This window comes from Lemur catta, chromosome 23 (assembly GCF_020740605.2).
Source record: "Lemur catta isolate mLemCat1 chromosome 23, mLemCat1.pri, whole genome shotgun sequence".
NCBI lineage: Eukaryota > Metazoa > Chordata > Mammalia > Primates > Lemuridae > Lemur > Lemur catta.
The window spans coordinates 16,859,024-16,884,060 of NC_059150.1; the positions used below are offsets into that span (position 1 = coordinate 16,859,024).

Here is a 25,037-nt window from a genome sequence, read left to right on the forward strand (position 1 = left end):
CCTGCGCCCCGCCACCTCCGCGCACTCCCCTGGCCGCCTGCCCCGGCCCGGCCGGCCGCCGCCCGCTGCGTGACTCGCGCGTTCCGGGCGGGGTACCCGCTGTCCCTGGCCCAGCCTCAGCCAGACGCGGGGGAGAGAGAGCAGGGGCTGGAAAGTGCCGGCGGGAAAGGAATTGGCCAGAGGAGAAGAGTAGGAGGAGGATGGATGGAATCATCCGGCTGCGGAGCGCGCTCAGTCCGGCGGAGAGGGCCGGGGACCGAGAGCGCGCAAGGAAACGACAGGCCCACGCGGCCCTGGTCTCCGGACGGTCTGCCCCGCCATGCCCCTCGGTGCGATCGGAGGGATGGAGAGGACACGAGCCGCCGGCCCGGAACCCCCGGAAGACCCGCGGAAACTCGCCAGCCCTGAGAGCCACGGTCCCGTGCCACCTGCTGCCGCGGCGCAGCCAGCCGCAGTATTTATACCCGGGGCGCGAGCCCGCACGGCGGGGCGGGGGTGGGGGTGCCGGCCTGCGAGGCCCCGCCCCGCTCCGTGCAGCCCCGCCCTCCTGCACCGCCGGCCGCTCTTGGGGCGCCGGGACCCCCACTGTGGCCAGGGTCGGCGGCCGGTTGCCGGCCCGGGGGGGTGGGGGTTGCCGAAGGGCGGGCCTCCCTGCGGAAAGCGACGTCACGGCCGCCCCTGCAGTGTGAATGAATCAAAATGCCTGGGTGACCGCGGCCTCTCGGGCGGCCGGCACGCGAAGGGTGGAGGGGGAGGGGGAGGAGAGCGGGAGGGGGGAGGAGGAGGGGAAAAAAGCCAGAGCTGCAGCAACAGCGTCTCCTCAACCTGGGATGTGCACCAACCCCGGAGAGCGAGATCAAAGGGATTTGGAACAGGCTGAGGAGTGGCGGGGGAGGGGGCCGGCCGGCCTGTGGAGTCCTCCGGGAGAGACCGAGAGCCGGGCTTCCACTGTGACTTCAGCGGCCTGGTTGGGCTTTTTTTATTATTATTTTCAATTTTCTGAATCGAGCTAGAGCGAGAGAGTGAGAGATCTCCATAGACTGCGACTCCCTGTCGCTCGCTCCGAGATGATGCAGAGCGCGACTGTCCCCGCGGAGGGGGCTGTCAAGGGGCTCCCGGAGATGCTCGGTGTGCCGATGCAACGTAAGACACCCCCCTTTCTCGCTGATTTAATTTGATGACAAGACAGCTTGCAGCCTCCGCCGCTGCGGGGCGAGCCGGACGCTGTTCGTGGCCCTGACCGGGAGGGGCCGGCGGCCGGGGCGCAGAGGCGGTCATAGGGCAGAGGCACTGGCCAGAGTGCGTTTGCGGGGCCTGGCTTGTGGCTGTGCGGGGCGGAACGCGAAAGCCTCCCGGATCTTGCGTGAGGCAAGCCGAGAGTACAGAACCCCGCATCTCCAACGCAGGGCTTTTCTGGGAACGCCGGGGAGAGTGCTGTTTGGGAACACCTGGGTTGCGGGCTGCAGGCCAGGCCTGAGGGCGGGTGGCTCCCCCAAATAATCTCCTCGCGGGGCGACGGTCAAAGCTAGCAGGACCGTTAGAGCAACTTCATCCCAGGTGGCGGGAAGTTGGAAAGCGCGTCTCCCGCCCCCGGGGTTGGCGGCGGGGAAGCCGGGGCCACACTCTTCGTCCCCGCTGCCTGTGCGCCCGGCGTGCGCGCCCAGTGCGTCCCCAGCCGCTACTGCCCGCTGCACTCGCCACGTTTGTCGCGGGAGACTGGCTGCTCCTGTGAGGGAATCTGCTCGCCACAGTCCAACTAGTCAAGGAATGCAGGGGAGGGAGAAGCGCCGGGACGAAGTTGTAAACTGGCGGTTCAGCTCTTGCGCTCGCGAGGGCAGGCGCTCAGGGTGGTTTGGATTTGCAGGGGGAAAGACGGGGGTGTGGGGGAAAGACGGGGGTGTGCGGACGCTTTGCTAACCCGCCTGTTTTCTTCCCGCGTCCGAAATTAGCCGGGCGGCGTGAGCTCGGGGCGTGTTTATCCCCAGCTCTCAGTGTGTGTGTTAAGGGTGCGCCCGCGCAGATTTTCCCGGAGGGAATCTGTCTCTGTCCCTCACTCCGAATAGAGAGTCCGCGAGAGAGGATCTGTGCGGAGGCCAGAACAGGTGCCCGAGCGTCGCGCGCGCGCGCGTCCGCCGTGAGCGTCGTAAGTGTCCTGCCCCGCCGGCTCGCGCGCTCAGCAAGGTGGCCCTGGGCAAGGTGGAGAAACCAAAGCTTCCCTCAGTCCGCTTGTGCCAAGGGACTGTACTTCCGTCTGCGACTTATTAGCTACATCCTCGGGGTTTCTTTCAAGTAAAGGACGGCTCACCCAAGGATGGTGACTGCCTACGAACGAGGGCGCACGAGCGCGCCCTCCAGTGCCTGGTCTCTCCGCGGCTCTAGTTCTGTCCTGGCGACACCTCAAAGGGCAGGCTGGCGAGTGCGTGCCCCGGGCTTCCCTGGGAAGTTTTTGAGAAGGGACTAGAATAGGATAGTTTCATCCAAGCCTGTTTACATTGTTTCTTGACTATATCCTACAGATTCTTTGTGTCTTTATGTCAACTGTAGGCAAACAGTCCCACACCTGTGCTGTGCTTTGGGGAAATTTACTGCTAAGATGTTTCCGTGGAAGGCATTGGAGGTTCACTGTCCCCCCGGCAGGGACAGAGTGGGTGTTAGCCCCTGTACAAACAGAAACACACACCCTGGCAAAGATGCTGCAAGTCCTTAAGCTGCTTGTAGCTCTGCGCGACTGAAAGGAGTGCGAGAGTGGGGGCAGGGTGTATGTGTGTGACTCCTGTCCTTGGTACCCAATATGTCTGTGCTTTAATGGCTGTGGCCCGCAGGTGACCTGTGTGTTGGGACCACAATGAAGGACGCTGGGCTCTGCTCTCACAGCCTTTCTTGTGATGCTCCACTCTGAGATTGTCTCACTTTTTGCTTTTCTTGCTCAGAGGCAACTTTGATGTTCTACCTCAGAAACTCGCTTTCCTAAAATACCCAGAACTTGCCTTCAGAGCTACAGTTCGCCAGGGCCCTGAGTCTGGGTTCAAAGTGTGGAAAACTTAAGGAGGTATAGAAAAGAACTCTCACCCCAGCAAGACAATGCCAAACCAAGAGAGGATGGTCAGTCCTCTCTTTTGTCTTGCCTGGGTCCTGTGGCCTCGGTTGGAGAAGGCACCGGCCAAAATTGAGGGACTCAATCCCTGAAGACTTCAGGATCCAACTTTTTTTTCTTTTGTAACTGTGGGATTGTATCCTGCCTTGCAGCAGATCTGGCCACTGGCTATTAAGCTCTCGGTGCTGCAACCAGGGGGTAGGCGGGGCGTGGTTCCCTCACCCACATATGCACATTCTTTTTCCTGAAACACGGGGCTTAGTGGCTTAAGAACTAGAGGGGGGTGGGGGGAGCCTCTGGGAGGAAGGAGGGTAATCCCAGGGCCCTAGCCTTTTAAATCTTGGGGAGGAGAGAGGAGAGAAAGGCTGGCTTTCTCTCAGAGGTCCCTCCGATCTGCCAACTGGAAAATTCGGTTTGCCCCCCACTCCCAAGGCAGACATGTTCTTGCCTCTTCATCACCCGGAGCCTCCACAAATGGAGCACTGGGGGCAGCAGGTCCAGGGATCCCCCCCAATCTCGTGGTGCCTCTGGTACCCTCAGCTCTAGGGGCATTTTATAAAGAGTTTAAATCCAGTTTGTTTTGGCAGCCGTCAGATTATTCTTTTGCGTATTTGGGGATGTGTGAGGTGCATTCCCGTCAGGAAAACGTTACCAAGTAATGTAATAAATTCTCTATCTTCGCGGTCTCTGCTCACAACTCTGGGTCTCCCTCTCCGCTCTACCCACTGCCTCCCGCCACTGCAGACTCCAGGGCGGACTGGTAGTTAGCGCTGTCACCCTCCCCGTTTTTCACCTCGCGCGGCCCCAGCGCGGGCCTTGTCGCACCCACAGCCCGCGGGAGGCTGCAATCGGACTTCTCCGGACAAGCTCCTCGTGGCCATCGGCTCAAGGGTCGTCGGCCTGAAGCGAGGCGGTCGGAAGGAATCGGCGGAGGAGGCTGGTAGCGATCCCAAGAGCCATCTGCAGTAGGGAAGTAGAGTCCCCTTCCTTCGGCAGGTGCAGCCCCGCTCTCGCCTCGGGTCAATGGCTACTTGCTGTGGGTGGCAGGAGTCTGTGTCGGCAGGAGGCAGCACCCGCGGGTGGTCACTTACAGCGCGGGCCGAGGGCGCTTTGGAAAGGGCTCGGTCTATTTGGGGGACGGGATAAAGGGTTCGGAAAGGGACCCCATCCTGAGCTGGTGGGTCCCGGGCTATTGGCCCACCGCGATTTGGGGTTTCGGGTCTCTCTCCCTCTCTCTCTCCCTCTCTCTCCGTCTCTCCTCCCTCTCTCCCCCACGCCCCCAGCCAGATTCTGTCAGGGTCGCCCCCGCCGCCTCATTTTGGGCTGTGGGGAGGCCAAGGTCCAAGTCCCTCCAGCGCCGGCCCCGGGGCGGTGTTGGGTGCGGTGAGCGTTTCCGGAGCCGCGTCCGAAGCTCTTCTTGCAGGACCTCAGCGGGTTCTCTCCTCGCGTCTGGATCCTGCTGGCCCATCTCGCCGGCTAAGGCGCCTCGGAAAAGGGCAGGAATATAGGAAGGTGGGACATTTTATCCGCCCTTTGCCCTCGGTTTTGAGCCATCTCCCACGTAGTCTTTCCAGACACCAAAGGAAAGGACAGCCGACGCCCGTGGCCCCGGGATTTCTGGCGGGGAGGCGGGCAACCCCCTGGGAAGGAAGAAGAGACCTGCCTGTTCGGGCTCGCGAGTGGTAAATGGAAAGCAGGTCGGGCCGCTCCGGCCCCCTTCCTTGTCTCCTAAAATTGCGTCTGCAACCTATGCAAACCGCGAAGTTGTGGGCAAAGGATATTTTATTTTGTATTCTGTAGGGTCTGAGTGAAGGACTTCTTTCGGACACCCCACTACCACTTTCTTCCCCTCCTGGGGCGCCTCTGGGGTGCATGGGTAAATCTTCCTGCGCGGGTCGCGACGTGCATCCTAGCCCCTGACGTTATCTCCTAGCGGGCCATTTCCGAAGGAGGTGAAATGGACTCGCTTCCCAAGGCAGGAGTCCTCTCCAACTCTGGAGCTGTTCGCTCTTCTTTCCATTCCTGCCTTGTCTCCATGCACGAGGGAAAAAAACCATCTCTCTGTCTCTCTCTCTCTCTATTTATATATATATGAGACTATCAGATTCCGGTACAGATATTAAGACAACAGACAGCCCTGGGCACCATAGACCTCCCTCCCTGTGTCACAAAATATTATCAAGTGCGAGACAATTTTTAAAGGTCAGCCCGTCTATCCCCGCCAGCCGATTCCGGCCTGGTAGGTTGAGGGTTCGGATTCCCTAACCGCTAGGATCCCACCCCAGCTTCCAGCCAGGGCTCCACACCACCCAGAAGGGTGTTTGGAGAAACTGGGGTGACTACGCAGCACCTCGCTTGGGACAGCAGGTGGTCAAGGACGCCCGAGGGGCGAGAGGGCTCCGGTCTTTTCCTTTCCATAGCCGGGATCACAGAGGGCGGAGGGAAGCTTGGCAAGCCGCGGTCCTACTGCACTCAGCGTGCAGAATTAACGACTAAACCGGGTCACCGAGCAAGCAAGTGGCGTGGGTGAGGGGCAAAGGTCTGCACGGAGCGGTCCCCAGTGTCCCGGGAAGTCGAGAAGTAGGGACTGAGAAGCAGAAGAACAACCCAACTCGAGTTGTTTTCCCCGCTTGGCTGAGGTCCTGGCTTGCGGAAAACCTCACCTAGGCGGGACTGTGCAGGGCTGGGCGGGAGTGGCGTCCTGGGGTCTGGGAGCGCGACCTGAATGACCTCGTTGCGACCGGAGCAGGGTTCCTCCGCCCCGCGGGCAGGCGCCGGCCTGGGTGGCCCGAGGAACAGACGACGAATTCCTTCGAAGAGCGTTTGCTGCGCACCTGCGGGCGGTGCACGACCCTGGGCACTGGCCCCGGGATCCTGGACGTGCCTCGAGTTTTCGGGTGCCCGCGGGTGGAGGCAGATGCCGCCTTTCGGGGACAGCCGGCTTTGCGCTCACCGCATCCCACAGCCGCGGGTAGAGGTCGCGGCGGGGAAGGGGGCAAGGGAGGGACAGCAGCTGTGTCCACCGCGCGCTGCATTCGGCTGCGCCTCGGCCCGTTGCCTCCATCCACCCAGCGGTTTGCTCCCATTCCATTTCGAAGCTTACTCTCCCGTGCAGCCCTGAAGGCCGACTGAGCTGGGACTGGCCAAGCCTGGGACGCGTTTCCTGCCCTTTAGAGCAGGGCAGAGACTTTCCCCGCAAGGGCAGGCGCAGCAGGCGCGCCCAGTAAAAGTGGTTTGCGCTGAAACCTCTCTCCCGCCCCATGCCCATTTAGCGCCAAGCATTTGGAAAGACAGAATTAACCCCCAATGCCGGCGGCTCGAGCCTTCCGTGACTTTTTAACCCTTAGAAAGTAACGCTCCTATTTTGGGACCGGGGAGGCAGCCGGGCTCTGCGTGGCCCGCGCATTCTGCCCGCGTTCGAGCCTCCGCTCCCCTCTGCCCTTGGCTTAGGGACCTTGACGAGCGCTGCGAACCTGGCAGGCTCAAGAGAGACCAGGGCTCTACCTGGGCAGCCGACGACGTAAATTAAATTCGGCCAGAGGGGAGTGGGGAGGTGGGGACACTGTGCGCCACCCGGGAAGGCGAGACGGCGCGGGCCGGGGGTTGCACACGCCGCACCGGAGGCCGCAACTGGCCCGGGACCGAGTGCGGGCTTCACCCCGCCTCTCTCGGGAGGTTGACTTTGTCCAACATGGGACCTTTTAAATTTTTTAATTTTTTACAAGGCGGGGCGAATGTGTCTTTTTTAAGGGATCTGAAGGGTGAAACTAGTGAAGAGGGAAAGGAATGACTAGAAAAGCCGTGGCAGGCTAAAGCCGGGAGCGGCAGGAAGTTCAAGGAGGGACGACCAAGCGAGGGGTACCTGCACCTGCCTCCCCACACACCAGAAACAAAGAGGGGCTCAGGCAAGAATGTAGATGAATGCTGCGGGGATTAGGGCAACGCGAGCCCTCGGAACGCCTGCGAGACCGCCTACATGACTGCAAATACCAAGGTCGATTTTAAAAACTCGAGTCCTCCCAGAGGGTAGGCGGAGGTGGGGGAGGCGGGAAGCCGGCAAAGCAATTTCTTTCCATCGAATAGACAAAAACACGGGCCACGGGACCATGCTGTATTTTGAACGGTGACCTGATGACCCCGCTGGCCAGGTGTAGACAGCCTCAAGTCCTAAATATTTGCATTGTCCTAATTTCCCATTTGCCTCGGATGTTAGTGCCCTTTCACTCTGTGTTAGTTAGCGAGTACTTAGCACCCACATTAGCAGACAGACCCAGAGAGACCCCAGGGCTGGGAGGAGACAGACCAGTCAGGGGAATAGGATAGCGCTTGCAGTCGCAGGGACAGAAAATTAGTTAAACAGGGATTAACTGTTCTTTCTATTACTGTGTTAAGAGATCTCCTTTGAGCCTCTTGTTTTGGGCACGAATGGTGGATCTTTGGTGGATTTCTCTGGCCGGGCAACTTGTGTTCTTCTCCAGTTGAAGAGATGTGCGTGGGGGAGGGTCAGTGGAGTTGGATGAAGGGACCTTGTGCCATTTCTTTCAATTAGGGAAATTTATCAGGAATAGAGCTGCGAAGCTTTGGAACACATAGACACTTGGAACCAGTTTAGCTGATGAGAGGACAAAAGGAGTAATAATACCCACTTTGGGAAACTCAAGGTTGGAGACAGACTGAAGCAGCAGTTTGCTGTGGCACCACCAGATACATTACCGTATAGACTGCTGGATTTGGTCATGTTGGGGAGTGGGGGGGCATTTACTTTTACAACGATTTTCTGACTTTTCTCCCTTGCAGGAACGAGTGTTAACAATGCCTATAGCACAGATGTGAGCAAATAGGGTCTAGTGCTTTTAGTAAAATTCCATTGTGGTTTAGTGGCTTGAATGTCTTCTCTCTTTTTCTCCCTCCCTCCTTCTTCCACCCCCCCCCCCCTTCTTCTGTCTTTTCCTTCCTTCCTTTGTGAAATCTTTGCAGGGAGGAACATGGGTTTGTGCAGGAATTCACAGCACTGGGGTTTTACTGGGGGCTGGGTGTCCAGCAGGCTGCAGCCTGGTGAGACACATCTCTTTCTCAGGGACCTGGGAGGGAAGAACAGGTGCTGGGTTTAGGACAGAAGTCACCCTGGAGCTGGACTGTTATTGTTGTTTGTGATAGGAGGAAGTCAAAAATAGATGCCGCTGTGAGGTTTTGCCTTTTTTAGTCCTCAATTTTTATAGCAGCCCAGATCAAAATGGAGCACAAATCAACCATTTTGAAGCACTGCTGTTGGGGGTAGGTGGACAGGTTGGGTTTAATTGGTGAAATTGAAATTGATCCTCCCTTGGAAAATGTACTTTGGGTTAACCGTATTAGTGGCTGACTGGAAAATCATCATCTTGGGAGGTGAGTCCTAACTGCTGCTGTGATTATATTTTGGTGGATTTCCTTTCTCAGCTCTCCCTGCCCCCTTCCCTCTGTCAGTCTGGGTCTAGCCACAGATGTTTTACTGCGGTACCTCACCCCCAGATGCCTTTAAAGTATAATTTGCTTTAATTATAATGTTAAGGGGTTAAGGGATTGGTTCTGGGAATAGCTTCATAGAGACAAAACTTGCAGCCAAATTAATTGAAAGTTTCTTCTTATGAGGGAGAGGCTGCCAAACATATGGAATACTGTTATAGAATGAGACATCAGAAAAATACGTTGTAGAGATTTAGCAATGATTAAATGTGAAAATGGAGTGGAAATGAAGACATGTCTACAACATTTCCATACACTGTCATGGATATGTTTAATGTAATTTTCTGTTTTATTTGCAATTACCGAGAATATTTGATATTCTACTGAAGACTACTAATTATGTGATAGTATATCATCTGGAAGATAATCCTGTCCCTGCAAATAGGTACTTACATTGTATATTTCATTTGCTACTGGACTCCTTCTGTTAAAATATTATCCAAATTACAGCCTTAAAATGATAACATTGAAATTATCTCCAGAATACTTTTGAATTTGCTCTTTTATTGAAGAGGTTACTATTTTTGAGCTGTCTAAGTAGAAAAAGAACAAAGATTTACAAAGGGACCCCAAATCACCAGATGAAACAAACAGTACTTGTTGTAGGAAGGAATCCGGAAAGGAAGTGGAGAGAAAGGATAATTTTAGGTGTGATCTTTTCTGATATGAGAAGACTGTTCTGACTTTTTTCTAGTTGCTAGTCATTTGTCAAGAAAAGCTAGAAAAAAAAACTAGAAATTAGATAACAAGACATGCGTACACTGATGTATTTTTAAAGCACGCAACTGGCTATGATGATAGAGGATATGATTTACCTTAATGTGAAGCCAATTTTCAAATTAGAATTTTTCAAGTATTTTTGTGGCTGGCCTTGCTCTCTATGTTTAATGCTGCTGTCATCATCACGAAACACCATGATGTTCAATGTGCCTTTTCTCATTAAGTTTTAAAGAATTAATATGGGAATGTTGTGCTTCAGCTGTGTTGTTATGAGATTATTATTACTAGGTTATGAAAATACCTTAAAAGGAATTTTATAAAATATTTTGGAAAATTATGTTATGGTCTCTTCAAGGTACCCTGGTTTAGAATAAGCGAAAATATAAAAAAGGAAACTATAAAATGTTCAATAAAAATGAACTGTCTTTAATGACAAATAACGAATGGGGGGAGAGAGGGACACCAGACACATCTAGCCATGATTTGTCATGCAAAACTGAATCCTGGGTCTCAGGCTTTCCCTATGTGTGGACTACGTAGATGAATCAGTCCTCCGTTCCTTTGGTCACAATTATCAGGAGATTTAAAAAGGGAATTGTCACCAGAAAAGAGGATTTTATTGTCAGCGGCAATAGTGGCAACTTTGAATTGGAAAGTTTGATTTTTGAAATACCCAGTAATGGAAGTTTTAATTAATGTAATCTTAATTTAACTATACCTCTGTTACCACTCTTAGACTTGGATATTTCAGAGCCAGGTATGAGTTTAGGCAGGAGTGCCATAACTTGGTATGTCCTGTGGTTTTGCCTGGTTGATGCACTTGAGAATTAGTCATTCCCAGACTAAATCAATGCACCCCCCTCGGAGAATATTTCCCAAGCCTGCCTTTGCAAAGCCATCTTCTTTCTTGCTCAGGAAACCTGAGGCAATGCCTGCCATTTGACTGTTGTTTTCTCCTCCTTTTATGTGAGAAAGGAATGGAAAATTCCAAGAAAAACATTTGCATAACCTTTCAGTTGTGTATGTGTTTCCTTAAAGCCCTATTGTCTTCTCCGATCAGCTAGTAGTAGTCAGTAAAGAAACTTAACAAACAAATAAAATGAGATGTTTTTGGAAACATACATCAGCCAAATTGTTATTTGAGACAGCCCAGAAAATGACTTACTCCTGGAGCGAAGTCACCAACAAAAGGATTTGGGGCGAAAGTCTCAGACAGAGGTGGCTCTGGTGAGCATTGGTGGAAGCCATGGTCTTTGGTCAGCCCCAGAGGAGGAGAGGGCTCTAGCTCCAATTTGGCCCCCAACTGTGTACCCTTAGGGAAGCCCCTTATTGTCTCATAACCTTTGAAATGTAGACAACGTGCACTTCACAGGGCGTCTGGAAGAGTAAATGGGCGTGCAGATTTGAATGTACTTTACAAAGTTCAGAGAGCTGTGGATCCTCAAGTGCTCAGGTGGAGCTGCCCTAAGTGGGCTGGAGTGCTGCTGGCTGTCCCAAGAGGATGGCCACGCCCGGCAGGGGTCTTGGGGGGTCTGTGAACGGGCAGTTCTGGAAGCGACTCCCACGGACCCCAGCTCCTTTTCTTTAGGAGTGAGGAAAACCTTGTCCTGAGCATTAGGCTGTCAAGTCAAATTATACAGCAAAAGGGACTCTGTTCGTCCAAAAGGAAGTTAAAAAACAATGCCCCACGGGTCTCCAAGGTGGCGCATCAGAGTTCAAATTTCACTAAATATTAATCTGATCTCAGAGCTTAGTAAAATGAACATTATTCCTGTCAGTACAAAGTAACTTAGTTTTTAAAATATTGAAGTAATGCACCAGCATTATGATTCCAATGGAAATACCTGAAATTCTGATGCATTTCCCCAGAAAGGTGCATTTTCTTAAAGACATTTAAGAAGCCCTTGCCAGGTGTGTTGGTTCTAGTTTTAGTCTCTTTAGTGGGATTTGTTTTTTTCTTCACCCTGTTGATCTTCTGTGACCGAAGAGATAGAAAACACCATTTTTCAAAGAATTAAAATCGATCAAACAAACACGAACCTTCTGTGAAAGGTTTCACGGTAGCCCCTAGTTCCTTGAGAGCAGTTTCTTGGAAATGAAGAAACGTGAGTGGGGAATAAAAATGCACAGGACTTATTATCTATCACCGGAGAGGTGTGGGCAATTTGGTCGGCCACAGACCACCTCAGACCTTTTGATCTCTTCCACCTCCCAGCTTTCTGAAACTTCACTAATGAAGGAATTTGGGGATTTAAAAATGGAATCCATTTTCTGATGGGCTACTCTGAAAAGTAAGCCCAAGGTGCCCCTTCCACAGTACTCCAGGGGCTCTGAGGGCTGGCCATCATGTCGTGGGTCTTATAAGCCTCGTTGATGGAGAAGTAGATTATGGCTACTGGTGAAGGGTTTGTAACCATTTCTTATCAAATAAGAAATAGTCACTTTTCCTTTGGGCATTTAGATATCTAAGAAAAATGCTAGAAGCCTCACATGTTCATTTGAACCCGATCTACTCTTACCTGGCTACATGATAGCAACAGTGGGGTGAGGTTAGGCAATTGGTGGCCTCAGCCTCCTTGTTTTCACCATTCACATGTGGGGAGGGAACCAAGTCTTGGCAAATCAGCCCCTCATTCTGCAGAGAAAAGAATCTGTCAGATTTCTTTATTCCAAAAAGACTGAAGCCTTGGACTATTGCATTATCTGCTGTTCATACTCTGAGAGTGTGGTGATCAGGAAGAGTGTACATCTTCTGGATGCTTTAGAATTAAGGAGGTGGAAGAGAGTTTGGAGTGGTTTTTGAGAGGGTGAAGGAGGGAAAAAGGTCTATGGGAAAATAATGAAGCATGGGATAATTTTGATATGCCTTAAATATATAAATCCATCTTGTTGGTGACTGGTCGTGAGCCAGTGGAGAAGGGAGCTGACCACTGGGCTTGGACAATGGTGTTACGGAGCCAGATGGTGTGATCACAGCACAGCAACGCTGAGAGACTGGTGTTATCATCCCCATTTAATAGATGAGAAAATCAAGGCTCAAAGATGTTAAGTAATTTGCCCAAGATCACTTACAGGGTAAAATTAGGAAATGAACCCAGGTCTGACTCTGCTCTGAGATTTATTGTAGACAATTTTGCAGACCTAAAGATTTGAAGGTCTAAATTCTAACCAGAACTGAAAACTTGCAAATTTCCCCAATATTTTTGAACATTCCAAAAAGTATTTCAAAAAATGTTTCTGCTTCCCCCTGCCTTTGTATTTCTCTCACTCCCCACTCTCCCGCCTCCAGGGTAGACAGCTCCCTGGTTCTGTGATGGCTTCCTTGCCACAGACAGAGCTTGACTTTGGAAGAACTGGCCTTTTCCCAGAATGGCAATGCCTCAGCCTATGTGTGAGGCTGTGTGTGAGTGTTTGTGTATGTGTGTGTGTGTGTAAGCATCTGTGGTGTAAGTGTGTCTTTCTGTACATGTGAGTATGTGTATGTCTGTGCTATGTGCATGTGTCTTTGAGTATATGTGAATATGTACGTATGTGTGTGTGCCTTCGTGTGTGTGTTGCAGGGTGTATCTTTGTTTATTTGTGACTGTATGTGTTTCTCTGTGTACATGCATGTGTCTGTGTTATGTGTGCATCTGTGTGTGAATGTGTGTGTATATGTGTGTGTATAGTGAGTGTGTATGCCTGTGTGAGTGAGGGTGTCTGCGTGGATAGTGAGGATGTCTGAACATGTACCTGCAGATGCTCTCCCTGTGGGCTTGGGTCTTTGCCTTGAGCCACATCACTCTGTCACTCTGCAGGGCACGGGAGGCTCTGGGGGACAGGCCCTGCTCATGGGGCGCATATTGCACCATGCGATCTGGCATGTCATTCCTTGGCTGTTCCAGGGGATGTTGCTGTCTTTTCATGCCTGGTTTTACCCTCCACAGGGCCCCAGCAGAGAGGGTCACCACAGAACATTTATACGATAAAAACTTTCATTTTCAAAGAAATGATTCCTCTTATTGGGAACTGAATTTATAGATCAAATTCTTTTTGTTGTTGTTGTTGTTTTGTTTTGTTTTGTTTCTTTGAGACAGAGTCTCACTCTCTTGCCTGGGCTAGAGTGCCATGGTGTCAGCCTAGCTCACAGCAACCTCAAACTCCTGGGCTCAAGCAATCCTCCTGCCTCAGCCTCCCAGGTATCTGGGACTACAGGCATGCGCCACCATGCCCAGCTAATTTTTTCTATTTTTAGTTGTTTGGCTTATTTATTTCTATTTTTAATAGAGACGGGGGTCTCACTCTTGCTCAGGCTGGTCTCGAACTCCTGAGCTCGAGCAATCCTCCCGCCTTGGCCTCCCAGAGTGCTAGGATTACAGCCATGAGCCACCGCGCCCAGCCTATAGATCAAATTCTGTCTTCAGTGACTTTAAGAGTCTGCTTAAATTCCAGTTTTAAAGTGGAATTTTGAGATACGAGATACTGTGTGAGGTAAATTGAACTTACTAGGGGTTTGGAAACCCTCTTGCTCCTGGAAATTTTGGTTACAACTTTATTTGTGGCAGGAAACCTATATAACCTCTGTCCTGTTCAGGCTTTCCAAATTGTAAAAAAGGATAATAATAGTTTATTGTAGATTTTAAAAAAAGGCTTATGTTGTCACTGTTTGAACAATTTCTAGATAGTTTACATGTCTTACTAATCTAACTAGTTACGTGGGAGCCGTGTAGCCTGGGGTGTGGGGTCTGAGTTCACAGGTCTCCGTCCCCTCCCAGGTAGGGATGGGTCTGAACTTGACAGATGCGGTCTACAAGGTGGCACCTTGCAGCTAGTTGAGGGGACCCAGGGAGCCTTCCTGCTTCCAGCCCTCCCCTGGGCATTCGGTGTCTGTCTCCTAAGACACATGCATACCCTGCCCAGAGGATCTAAATTTGTGCCTCAGACATTTCCATTTGCTCAGTTGTTGGGGAGCTCAAGGGGCCAGTAGTCATCTGCTCTCTTGTCACTGTGTGCAGAGCAGCTGGGAGACTTTCTCTCCATTTCCCCTCTGTAAAATGACAGAGTCAAGCCATGGTAAGGAAAGCAGCAGCACAGGCTGTTGGTTTAAATCCTGGTCCCCGCCCCGACCCACCATGGGACCTTGGGCACATTGCTGGACCTCTCCAAGGCTGTTTCCTCATCTGTAAAGTGGGGCTGACAATACCTTCCTCCTTGAGTGTGGACTATTGGGGTGTGATACACATGCAAGCCCTGACATAGTCCAAAGCAGGCGCGTGATGCCTAGTTTCACTGTTATTGTTGGCATATTGTGGCTCTTTGAAGCCATTTCAATTGTCTTTGTTTAAAGCTGCCCCACACCTCCAAATCTACAGTGGAATGCAGTAGAAAAGCCTTTTAACTTTTAACTTAAAAGATACCCGTAGCATATCCCTTACATTTTTGCCAAACCCGGGGACCCCAGTTTGGTGCTCAGGTCTCCCTGTGAGGACCCCTAGTTTGGGCAGCCCAGATGGACCCAGTGGGAAGCATCCCCCCCAAGCCAGCAGCTGAAATGGCTTGTCTGTCTGCTTTTTGTGTTGTTCCTTAACATGATGTTGTCTCTTCTTACGAGCCTCTGAAACTCCCCTGCCCGCCGTTGCCTGCATACATTAGCCCTAATGTATTCTCTCTTGAATACTCATCGTATTAAGGCTGCTGGTAGATACCTTGCTCGAAATAAATTTTATGGGCATACATCCTCGCCCTCATCCCGTGCATTTGTGGCTGGGAGGAGAAATAGAGCTGCATCTTTCCTCCGAGGGCAGGCCAGACAACGATTAGGTGGGAATCGATGCCCTTGGTGCCCAGGAGCCCAAGGAGGTGCCGGGGAGTGGGATAGCCCGGGCCAGCAGTGACCTTCTCCATCCAGGTTCCCAAAGGGTTAATTGGCCTCCCCTGTGGCCGAGGTCTGGCTCTTGGAAATCCAGCCCTTTACTCCCACAAAGAAGCCCCTGCCTGGATGCTGGAGCTGCAGCTGTCACCTGGAACCAAGTCCTGAATGGCTGTGCCCCACAGAAGCCAGCGGTGGCCGTGCCCAGCAGCCATTGGGGCTCAGTGGCCACCCTGCGCCGCACACAAGGGACACATTCATATGTTCCTACCGGCTCTGCACCCTCTTTGCCCTTAAACCACCTTCCTGAGCTGGGAGGCCTTCCTGGTCAGGTCCCCTGCAAGATGGTGCCGGAGCAATCTTCCTCGATGCCTCCTTTCTGCTGCCCAGCGGCCTACAGTGGCTCTAAATGCAGCGTGTGCAGAGAGACCTGCACCCCCTCGTCCTTTATGACCCTCTTGACCTGAGTTGTCCCCCATTCTCCTCTCTCTGAGGCTGGGGCACGTCACCACAGGAGCTCCTGGCTGTCTACCCCTCATAGACTGGCCAGCTCACACGTCACCTCTCCACCAAAACCTTCTCCAGGGATGCCAGCCAGTCCCTGAGGGCCCCTGGACGGAGGCCGGGGTGGCTGAATGTGCACCTGCATGAGGTGGGCAGTCCCTGAGCCTCCGCTGGAGAGCCAGGCCATCTCTGCAGGGACTCCTGGGAGAGTTCAGTTAGATAAAGACCATGAACATGGCGCCTAACTTTACTTTCCATGGTTACTACAGTTATCTTATCTCCTAATGACAGTGAGTCCTTACTGATTACCTACTGCCTACCGGGCCTTGTTCTCAGAATTTTACATGTACTGATTCATTTGCTCTTCACAATAATCCTGCCAGGCACTACTGTCATCATCACCCCGCTTTTACAGGTGAGGAAACTGAGGCAGAGAGCAGCTAAGTAACTGTGTGAAAAGCAGAGCCAGGACAGACTCATGCAGTCTGGCCCCAGAATCCACACTCTCTCCCTGTGTCTCACCTAACCCCGCCATGAGTTGGCAATTCCTGTAGCTGCCATGTGCTGAGTGCTTTGCTGGCATATCGGAAGTCCTGGGTAAGTACTTAGTGGCTGAACAATTTATTTCTCAAGGAGGAAAACTTTTGAGGTAGAAAAAAAGAATCACATATCTACTGGGACAATTAGCAAGTGTCTGGGCCTCTGTGTGTCTAGCTCAGTGTGATCCTGGTCGTTTTCGTTGTGTATTTTGGTCTAGAAAGGGGTCAAAAGCCCGGGCATCCAACAGGTCCGACTGTGCTGCAGATGCTGGCGCTGGAGCCATGAAGGGAACAGGCTGGGGCTGGGATTGGCACATACGTGTACAGGGCTAGTGATGGCATTTCACGAATGTCCCAGTAGCCTATCTGTGAGGTTTTTTTTTTTTTTTTTTTTTTTTTGAGACAGAGTCTCACTCTCTTGCCTGGGCTAGAGTGCCGTGGTGTCAGCCTAGCTCACAGCAACCTCAATCTCCTGGGCTTAAGCAATCCTCCTGCCTCAGCCTCCCGAGTAGCTGGGACTACAGGCATGTGCCACTATGCCTGGCTACATTTTTCTATATATATTTTTAGCTGTCCACATAATTTCTTTCTATTTTTTAGTAGAGACGGCGTCTTGCTCTTGCTCAGGCTGGTCTTGAACTCCTGAGCTCAAACAATCCGCCCGCCTCAGCCTCCCAGAGTGCTAGGATTACAGGCGTGAGCCACCATGCCCAGCCCGCACTCTATAAGTTTTAAGCGCAAATGTCTTAATACTTGAGGGATCTTTCTCTCAAGTATTTACAAGTTTTTAGAGCTTTAGATGTGTTTAAACTTTTTCTTAGTGCTTTGAGGCTAATTCCCTTAACGCTTTTTTTTTAAGAGATGGGGTCTCACTCTGTCACCCAGGCTGGAGTGCAGGGGGCACAATCATAGCTCACTGCAGCCTTGAAGGCCAGAGCTCAGGCAATCCTTCTCCAGCTAATTAAAAAAAAAAAAATTTTTGTAGGAATGGGACCTCACTTTGTTGTCCAGGCTGGTGTCAATCTCCTGGCCTCAAACAATCCTCCTGCCTCAGCCTCCCCAAGTGCTAAGATTAAAGGTATGAGCCACTGCGCCTAGCCGATTTGATCAATCATTATTCAGTGGTAAACATCTGTGCTGTTACCCTTGTGTGCCAGGCATCGTGCCAGGCAGTGAGCGTGCAAAGCCAAGAAAGAAACACTGTTCCTGCCTCTTGAGGATCCTGCCTTCTGGTGGGAAAGACGATGTGTAGACAAAGAAGTAGCAAAAGTGCTATTCATAGTAGAGGTGAGAAACCCTAGAGTTGCCAGCCTCATGCATGCTACACCGGGAGGATATGATAAGAGGCCAAATGCTTGCACCTGTATACTTTTGTTCTTAATATTTGTTAATTTGTTACCTTCCTTTATTTTTATTTTATTTTAGTTTAGTTTTTGGAAACGTACAGGGGAAAACGGCTAGAGATGCTAGCACTATTTGTTCATCAGACCATGGAAGTCTGATCATCTTATTTTGTAGATTTTGAAACATTCAGTGACTCAAAATACTATCAAATGGCCCAAGCAATCCTCCAGTAAAGATGAGATGGCAGCGAGACAGACCTTGGATAGGAAATCACTCAGGACAGGGACAGGATGGGGCAGTGGTTAGTGTTCAGTTGCAGACAACAAAATCCACTTTCACTACTTAAGTGAAAAGTGATTAATCGCCAGGTATTAACTGGCTTTCAGCTCAGCTGGGTGGAGCTTCCAGAAATAACTCTCAGCCCCCAGAATTTCATTGCCTCTGCTGTGATTGATCGGGACATTATAAGCACAGCACCCCTCATAGCCCCCCACCATGATCCGCCTCAGCACAGTGGGAGCCTGCCCCTCGGCTGTCCCTACATTGAACTCAGTTCTGAATTCAGGTCTCTCCTAAGCACATCTGAGTGACAGACTCTAAATCATAATTGGAGCCTGAGCTGCAGGGAGTCCGAAAAGCAGTTTCTAGCTTTCCTGTCTGCAGTACGGGAAGGCACATCAGAACTGGGTATTGATCAAATCAATCCATGGTATCTATTGCAGTTCATTAAAATATTGAGATTTTTCTCTCCAAGAGCACCCTCAGGCCTGGACCTCCGTCACTGCCCACCCCTCTTGCATGTCATTTGCTTTTCAGCCAGATGACTAGGCAGGGCTCACTTTGGAGGCTGCTGCTTTTAGTACAGCTTCCAATCACTAGTGAACGTGCCATGGAAACAGAGGTGAACGTTGTTGGGCCTTCCTGGCTTCTTGGCTGTGGAATTGTAGTTGACATAAATGGGGTTAGCTGATGCTAAAAGCGTGTGGTGCTCTTAGTAACAGGTGACCCCTCTGGGCCAAAGTCACCTCAAGCCAGAACACACAGCCTGGCCGTCGGGGCAAGAGTTGACTTGGGTGGGATCAGCGGCCAGTCCCTAGCTGCCCCCTTGACCACGCATGTTTGTGCAGTGTACAACTGCACAACTGTATGTGGCAGCGCTGGGGGTTTGGGTCATGTCTGTTCCCACCGCGGCAGAATGGGAAGGCATCCACGTAGGGCCTGCCTGGTTCGGCGCCGGGCTGCAAGGAAGGCTCACGAACTGGCTCTCTCTCCTCTCCCTGCAGAGATCCCCCAGTGCGCTGGCTGCAATCAGCATATCCTGGACAAGTTCATCCTGAAGGTCCTGGACAGACACTGGCACAGCTCCTGCCTCAAGTGTGCAGACTGCCAGATGCAGCTGGCCGACAGGTGCTTCTCCAGGGCCGGGAGCGTGTACTGCAAGGAGGACTTCTTCAAGTAAGTCAGAGCCAGGGCCGCAGCTCCCCTGTCCTTCCCTGGCCCGTCCCTGCCTCTCCCCATGCAGTGAGGCGGGGTGGGGAGGCTGGAGGGTCCACCCTGGGTGGAGCAGGTGGATCCTGGTGATGAGAGGATGCCCCTCATTGAGGTCCCCTTCTGGTCGCTGGGCCCATCACTGCCTGAGGCCCAGTGTCTCGGCCTCACTTGAGCTCGGCAAGGGGGCAAGGGTGAGGAGCGGTGGAGGGCTTGGGCCAGATTTCTCCAGGGTGGCTGACAAAGGATCTCTGCAGGTCCTAAAAGGAGTTGCTCTTTCTGTCTTGATGCATTGGTGCCGCAGAGCACTTGGTTGTAGCGTCCCCACGTCTGTCAGAGCAGGTTCATGCCCCGCATCTGAGTCTTTGTGGCTATGTTTCCCCAACCTGCTTCAATGGCCTCAGAGGCTTGGAAGAGTTGCCCTGGTTGGAGTCAAGCCAGGCTTGGTCAGTGTCGTTACTCTAACTGGAAACATGACGAAAAGGCAGTTTCTTGTGAGGCTTAAGAGTCCAGACCCACCCATTGGCTGTTTGCTCTTGGGCAAGTTACTTAACATCTCTGCGCCTCAGTTTATCTGTAAAATGGGCTGATAATGATAATCCCTACCTCGAGGGATTATTGTCAGCTTCAAACAAGTCAATCTGCGTAAAATTCCTAGGACAGCGCCTGACGCCTGGGTGTTAGCTCTGAGACTGTCCTGGATTGTTCATTCTGGGGTTGGAGCCATCAGAAAAATCCTGCTGGAGCTTTGGGTCAGGGTGAGGGAACCTCCTAGACTTTCTTTTCTGTGGCATTTAGTCTGGGACTTCTCTCCCAGAATCTGTTAGCCGAGGCCCTTGGGCTGGTGTCTCAGCTGACATGGACCAGCCGGCAGCCAGCAGAGCCCAGAACAGGAGGTGGGATCAGCGGCCAGTGACAGTGAGCCGGTGCTCAGCCACGCCAGCCTGGGTGGCGGGGTGCTGGGAGGCGGCCGGGGCCTGCAGACATTCCGCGGGAACAACCCGGCCCTGCGGAGAACGTGCACAGCCTCCTGCAGGTGCTCATTCCGGAGACCAAAGAAGCGGGGACCGTGCGTCCTGGACATAGAACACTACTTCTCCCAAGCCCTCCCGCAGGTTCAGCTGTGGGGAATAAGTGACAGGAGGTTCAGAGGACTCTCAAATTGCTTTAGCGCAATATGAGTCGAAGAGCACATTAAAGAAGATCTTGGTAACTACTGGGGCCGCCTCCCGGCTGTGTTCAGAGGCTGCACCTCGTCACCATCACAGTTTGGTCAAGTATGAGCCGCTCCCTACTGTGCGTGCGTGGTGCGTGCGTGAGCGTGAGCACGTCTGCGTGTGCTGCGGGAGGGCGGGGGCCGCAGCCGGCACAGGCACGGCCAGCAAGTTCAAACACAAGGACAGGCCTTTGGTTCTCGCTCTAAGCGCCGTGTGCTGCTCCCTTTTCCTCCAGTCTTCTTTGTGCTTTCCCCACCTCGGACCCTCATCTAGTTTCCTCTCTCCTGGCACGTGCGCGGTCCCGGTTCCTCCACCACATCCTTTCTCAGTGGGCAACGAGAGTCGCCGCCACCTTCCTCCCTCAGTGATGCCCTGGCCAGGCACCACGGCGGCTCCCAAGGGCCCCTGGATGGGGTGAACTGCGCTGTTTGCGTGTGCACACACATGTATGCACTGTGCACCGTGCACGTGTGAACACAGACGTGTGTAAGGAGGTCAGGAGGAAGTGGGTGGGGGGGCCTGGCCCCGGTGGCTGGGTGAGCCGCCCTGCTTCTGTGATCAGGGCACCATCCTCCAGTTTGTCCCTGCACCTCTGCAAAGCCACAGTGAGCTCCAGAGACGAGGGGAGTGGCCATGCTACCTGCTTGCCCATCTAGGGACAGAGTAAGTGCTGAGATGTCCCTGGGTCAGACCTCAGGGCCCACAGGGTTCCTGGCTGGCCCAGGGCGGCAGCGTGGGAGGGCCACAGACCTGGGGCTTTGTTGCCTGAGAGCCCCCGACACCCCAGCATCACCTCAGGGCCCTGTCTGATTTGTGGACCCCGACTGGCTGGCTCTGGGTTTGGAGAGGGAGGAGTGGAGAGGGAGGTGGCAGCAGTGCAGGTGCAGGGGTGACTTCGGGAGAAGCAATGATAAGGAAAGGGCGTCTTCCTGGACCCAGGAGGGGCCCAGAGCACAGGCTGAGTGGGGATCAGCACAGGCCCAGGAGCCGTAAGCCCAAGACCAGAAATAACAGTAACAGCTGCTCACCCGGGCTCGGGCCCCTGAGCCCTGCCTCGTGGCCTCCCCACACGACCCTCCCCACGTCGTGGCCCTTGTTTGGATCCTTTCAAGGCCTTGCTCTACAGAAACCTGTCTGGTTCCCCACTGGTTCCTGTCTCCCGCACGCCTTCCTGCCAACGAGCCAGCCTGCCCACAGGCCTGGCACTGCCCACCCCGGCTCCTCCAGCAGGGCCCCCTCCACCCAGAGAACATGCTGGATGCATCGGCACCATCCAAGCCTCCTACCTGTGCTTCCTCCTGACGCCCACCAAAGAGGGCGCGCTTTCCCGGACCTGCCTTGCATCTTCCCGCCTCCGCGCCCTGGCCCTGCCACTCCATCCTGCAGGAGGATGCCACCCTGCCAAGGCCACCCGTCCTCCATGGCCGCTCAGAGTCCTGCGTCTCACGGGTGGGGGCCGCCGCCGAGGCATCGCCGCCTCTGCCTTCTCTCCCGGTGACTCCGCACGAGCTGCTGTCCTGCTCATTCCTCGTGCACCTGTTTCATCTTCCTTACGGGCCTGAGGAAAGGGCCTGTGTAGGTTATTCCCTTTCCTGTCCCCCGGGGGAGCACCTGGCTCTGAGCCTTGCCCATTGGTTTGTCCTAGGTTGGATACAACGAATAATTACACAATGAATTTACAAGAGCTTTGGTGACAGTTTCTCCCGTACCTTGCATGGCGTCTTGCAAGTCGGGGAGGCCAGGCTGCCTCGGAAACGCACAGCTCATTGTTTAGCCCCAGTTGTCCCCCTCGCTCCTCGCCGCTGCTCTGCTTCCTAACACGACCACGCTGGTTCGGGTCCCTCTGTGCAGCAGGGAGCTGGCCACAGAGCCAGTGATGGGACACTGCGTGGAGAGGAGTTTAAAGCTGGGGTGATTCTGCGCCCACAGATGGAGGCCCAATCACAGATGAAGACAGGGCGGGTCTGAAGTCCCCAGCGAGGACACTTGGACGCACAGGCCCCAGCCAGCTCTTCGGGACTGTGGCTGTTTGGTGGAGGAAGGCACAGCCGCCCGCTGTCCTAGACCAGGACAGGAAGGGAGGGAGTTGTTCAGGTTCAGGGTCACCTCCCATTGCCAGGGGTCTTAGTCCCACTTGGGGCTCAGGGGCGGCCTGCTCCTCCTCATTACAGCTCATTCAATGTCATCGGGCACCTGCTTTCAGCGGGCACTGCTGAAGGAGTGGGGTGCACAGGCAGTGGGTGCAAGCAGAAGGAACATGAGGAGGACAGGAGGGGCGAGCTAGCCCTGCGACCCCAGTCCCTCTGTGGTCTCCCACGTGCTGCAGAGATCACATCTGTGCAACCTTGTGAGGGGGACGGCAGGCGCCATATACTTGAATCCACCTGTCAGACTCCCAGGGCTCTAGCTGTGGGGTGTGGGAGATGCCTGCTCAGAGTCAGGCAGAGTCCCCTCTCCACACTCCTTGAAGAAAAAGAAAAAAGAAGCACCATCCTTCTGTGGTCCCCGCCCCTAGCCCTGTTCAGCGGCAGAGGGCAGGACTCACTGGCTTCCCTGATCAGCACTGGGGTGCTAAGTTCCCGGAGCAATATTTTAACCGCTTTGCGCATAACAAGGGGCAGGGTCAATGCTTTGCGCAACTCCAGGGGGCGTCCTCCAAGTTGTGTTCTACGTGAGGTTTGCAAATCAAGATGGTGACGTGGACAGTGCCCCCTGGAGGTGGCGGGCGGCCGGCCTGGGAGAGCCGGAGGTCTGGACCTTCCCCAGGGGTCCCCCAGCCTTTAGCCGGGGACGCGGTGGTGCTGGTGACGGGCAGCAGAGGGCGATGTTGGTGTGTATACGGAAGAAGAAAGAAGTATTTGGGGGAGGTTGTACTCTGTGGTTGTTGTGTTTTCCCTTTGGGGCTGTTGAACTCTGTCTTGCTTAGTGACATGGACTGATTTTTGCTTTTGTTTATTTTTGCTTCTTGGGTCCTGGACTCTCCTTTCTCCAAAGGAAATAAAATCCAGGGGCCCAAGAGGGGAGGCACTGTGTTGACTGATGCTGCGCAGTGGGGCTGTCATTTGTTCTGGGTCCAGTGGGGGCATCAGGAGAGCCCACCCGTCCTGCAGAGGATGTCCCAAGGCCTATTATGATCTGAATTGCATGCCAAGGGGCCAACAACTCCTTGTGTCACATTTACTAAGCAGGTCCTTTAAAGACAATGTGTCCAGCATGTCACGGGTCCCACATCTCCTGAGAAAAGGGACCAGGACCTGGGGGGAGTAGGGCTCTGGGAGCAGGGATCTGGGTCCCCTTGTCGTCACCAACTGGGTCCTGGGAGGAGCCGGGCAGCTCCCTTCTTCTGAAGCACAGTGCAGACAGGGCAGGTTCTCTGCCCTTGGGGCTGGGTGCAAGTGCTGGCTCTGTCTGCAGCCAGCTGGTTGTCCTTGGGCAGGTTCCTTAACATCTCTGAGCTTCATTGTCCTCGTCAGGAAGAATGGGAATTCTAATAGTGCCTGCCTAAGAGACCTGGCACAGAGGAGCACTTTTCGAAAGGGGGTTATTTTGTGAGTGGAGTGCTTTGGTGCACCCAGCAGGGGCTCAGGTGAATTCCTAGCCTCTTTATTAGCTGTTTGTCTGCAAACAAGCAATTAGGTCTTTTTGAACCTCATCCCTTGCCTGTTACGAGGAGCTCGTGCTCGCCCACGGAGCCGGGAGGAAGACGGTGTGTAGACCGTGGCCAGCCTAGTGCTAAGTGCTTTATTAATAGCTCTGAGCTTCTGGCCCTGATGCGTGGCCACTTGTCCGGACGCCCTGGAGGGCCAGGCTGTCCGAGTTCCCCCTCCGGGTTGCGACTGAGCTGGCCTCCTCCTGGTGTCCCCGGGACCAGCTTTGGGAGCTTCCCAGGTAGATGACTTTTAACTGCCTGGAGCTCCACAGACAGAGGCGGAGGCGGCCGCTGGAGTGGGGAGGGCACCCAGCAGTGCGCCAGGGGACACACCGCAGTTCAGACGTGTCATGTCGATTTACACGAAGCTTTGGGAAACAGACCATTGTGACGTGAAGACAAACATCGCTGTGGAGTTGAAGAGAGGCTAACATACAGGTTTCTAAGCTAAAGGGGCAAGACCTCAAGGACATTCCAGGCTTGGGGGGGCCTCCAGCTGCACCTCCGGCCACCAGGAGCCTGTACTCGTGTCGGCCTGTTGGAGCGGGGGATGGGGGAAGAGTCTCAGGTGTTCTGAGGGTGCTGCCACCCCAGGAGGTTCCCAGGGGGTGTCCCCCTGCCCCTGAGGCCTCACTGGGTGGGGTCCCCGGCGGGGTGGAGGGAGCTGTGCCCACTGTGGGGCCAGGCAGGACTTGCCCCCCTCTCTCCCTCCGCTCCCCTGCAGCCGGTCAATCGCAGGTGGGCTGTCGGCCAAGGGCAGGTAGGCGGCGTCCTTGGGAGCCCAGAGCGGCTCTGATTTATCCCCGCGTCCAGAACAGTGTGTTTCAGCGCCGGCCGCGCTGCGTTTGGCCCAGCTGGCCGAGGACAGGTCCCAGCCCCTCCGGTGACCAGGGCCCCCGTGCGGCATCTGGGCGGCGAGCAGATGCCCCCAGGTCGTCTGTCTGCTCACGTGTGGAAAGGCAGGCGTCACCTCTCTGGGGCGTTGGCTTCCAGTCCAGGCTCGGTGTGAACCAGGGCGTCAGACCTCACCCAGCCTCGCTTTCCCGTCGCGAAAATGGGAGTAAAACTACCCGCTTTTCTGAGTGACTGTGAGGACGGGGTAAGATGAGGAGGTGCTTAGCCGCGATCGTTG

At 53.7% G+C, this 25,037-nt stretch overlaps 1 protein-coding gene across 1 annotated transcript in view; it reads left to right on the forward strand.

The window, feature by feature from the left end:
• Positions 1-843: 843 nt before the first annotated feature.
• LHX4 (LIM homeobox 4) overlaps positions 844-25,037 on the forward strand; it is a 41,422-nt gene continuing 17,228 nt past the window's right edge. The window contains exons 1-2 of the mRNA XM_045536146.1: positions 844-1,143; positions 18,835-19,006. Coding sequence (XP_045392102.1) covers positions 1,068-1,143; positions 18,835-19,006 — 248 coding nt within the window. The 5' untranslated portion in view covers positions 844-1,067. The remainder of the gene's footprint in view (positions 1,144-18,834; positions 19,007-25,037) is intronic.